The sequence below is a fragment of the Halyomorpha halys genome, unplaced genomic scaffold (assembly GCF_000696795.3).
Source record: "Halyomorpha halys isolate HHAL.00 unplaced genomic scaffold, Hhal_1.1 Scaffold44.1, whole genome shotgun sequence".
Taxonomy (NCBI): domain Eukaryota; kingdom Metazoa; phylum Arthropoda; class Insecta; order Hemiptera; family Pentatomidae; genus Halyomorpha; species Halyomorpha halys.
The window spans coordinates 369,937-372,298 of record NW_027115243.1 but is presented as its reverse complement, the minus strand read 5'-3'; the positions used below and the strand labels follow the sequence as shown (position 1 = coordinate 372,298).

The 2,362-nt window shown below is 32.6% G+C and overlaps 1 protein-coding gene across 4 annotated transcripts in view; it reads left to right on the top strand.

Moving 5' to 3' along the window:
* The window catches only part of LOC106688755 (transmembrane protein 47), a gene marked incomplete at its 3' end in the record, with an annotated part of 213,469 nt that overhangs the window by 208,096 nt on the left and 3,011 nt on the right, over positions 1 to 2,362 (top strand). For all 4 annotated transcript variants that reach the window (XM_067052313.1, XM_067052314.1, XM_067052315.1 and 1 more), the window contains 1 exon segment: positions 289 to 438. In XM_067052313.1, the coding sequence (XP_066908414.1) occupies positions 289 to 438 (150 nt within the window).

The following is a 2,362-nucleotide window of genomic DNA, read 5'->3' as shown; positions in this document are numbered from 1 at the left end:
TGTTTTGAATCACAAATTTATTATGGACAATGAAAATTGGTCAGCTTGCTTTTTGGATAAACAAAACAAATGAACAATATTAAAATGATACATAAAATAAAACATATCAAAAACCCTTTATACATCAAAATATACTATTTACTCAAAAAGAGCATATTATAATATATATTAAATCAGAGTTTACCAGACTGCAGCGGCTAAACTAAACCAGAAATTAAAAAATTTACGAGCATTGTTGGATCCATATTTAATTTATTCATTCGTGTTTCTCTTGTCTTTTACTTCTAGCTTACATCAAAGTTGCAGCTGCATTGTGCATCATCGCATTACTCACTGATGCGATGGCAACTCTTCTCACCGGAATTGGCCTGAGAACAACTGATCATAGAACAAAATATAAGTTCTACAGAATAGCAGTATACGTCATGATTCTCTCCTGTAAGTATTTTAGTCTCAGATTTTTATCTGGTGATTATAACTTATTTAAATGATGTTTATGAATGTAAAAATTTTTTTTGTGATGGAAGATTAAAAAATTATATTTCTTTTTTTTTTTAATGCAAATGTGTATATTGTGTTTGGAATAAAGGTTGAAATCAATCTATTGTTTTCTTAAGTGTATTGTATAGTGATATATTACATTATATTCTAAAGTGAGAATATGCATATTATCATAATATCTGGGATCTGAGCCTTAGCATATGGGGCAGGGAGGGAAGAACTAACATTGAACTGCTTGTTGAGACTGTTTAGTCAATATGTCATTTTCTGAAGGCAAGGAGGTTAAGATTGGCGGGACATGTGGCTCGAAGTAATCTATCAGGACTCCTCTACACCACAATGAATGCCAATATAGTTGGGGTCCAGTTGGATAGACAGAATAAACAAAGATGAGAAAGAGCTGCATGCAACTAATTGGAAAGCAGTAGCTCAAGACAGGCAGGCGTGGAGAAGGCTGGTTTGGGCGCCAAAGATTTACATGGTCTGTATGGCCAACCGAGAGAAAAAAAAAATTATATTCTAAACAGAGAAATATCACATACATTGGGAGCAGCTTTTAGCTTAATTGTATCCAATTAAGTCTCAACTCTTTTTATTAATAGTCTAAATTTCCAACATTTCGACTAACCTGGCTATTCTCAAGAACAATCTTAACTATGAATTCACACCTCACATCCAACTATTCAAATTTTTTCTAGGCTATTCTACAGTTTGATAAGTTAGTGATAGCAATGTTAAGATATTTTGTTGTTAAAAGTTATAAAATTAATGAAATAGTTACAAATTAGGTTAATTTGACTAATTTTATCAGACCTGGGTAGCATATCCTGCAAAAAATTTTAACAGTTAGATGTGAGGTGTGAATTTATAGTTAAGATTGTTCTTGAGGATAGCCAGGTTGGTCGAAATGTTGGAAGTTTAGACTAAGAGAGAGAAAGAAATACTTTATTCATTCATGCTGCCCAAATACATTGGGTTGCTACATTACACAGCATACTGATCAATCCGTGACTGGACAAATAAGATATGCGATGCATGCATACCATCCCACTTCTGGATAAACTCCCATACTCATTAATTTCCATGCATGTGGTGGTGTATGATTACCAGGGAGTCAAGTATTATGTTTTCTGTCAACCTAGCCACGTCCTGGACATTGACCCCGAGCTCCTCCATGAAGCTCCTAATAAAAAGAGTTGAGACTTAGTTGGATACAATTAAACTGCAAGCTGCTCCCAGCCTCATATCTTAATTCTAATTGTCCTTGATTTACAATTTATTTTATTTAAATAATAAAAGAGTCTATAAAATAATAAAGTTTTGTTTATATGATATTGATAGTGTTGATTAATCGATAATTAAAAGTTTTAAAAATTAATGAAGTTTTGAAAAAAATAGGGTAATTTTGACTTATAATTAGTGACCTGGGCAGAATAGTCTGCAAAACATTTTTAAATTTTGATGTTGAGGTTAGAATTTATATTTGAAGTTTGTCATTGAGGATGACCGATTTGGTCGAAACGTTGGACTTTTAATACAATAAAGAGTGTTGGGACTAAACAAGGATGCCATTTGATTTATTTAATAAATAAATACCAGTCTCAAGAAATTGAAAAAAATTATATTTAAAATAATAAAAGAGTTTCGAAGACAACATGTCTCCCTGAAAAATTACTGAAAATAGAGAGAAGGATCCTGAGGAGAATCTATGGGCCCGGAAAACACAGGAAGGCTACAGGTTAAGACCCAACTAGGAAACCAAAATAAGAATCAGAAGACTGAGATTCTACGGGCACATGATGAGAATGAACCAAATGAGACTAAACAAGAAACTCTTTGACATAATCTGTGAATATAAGAG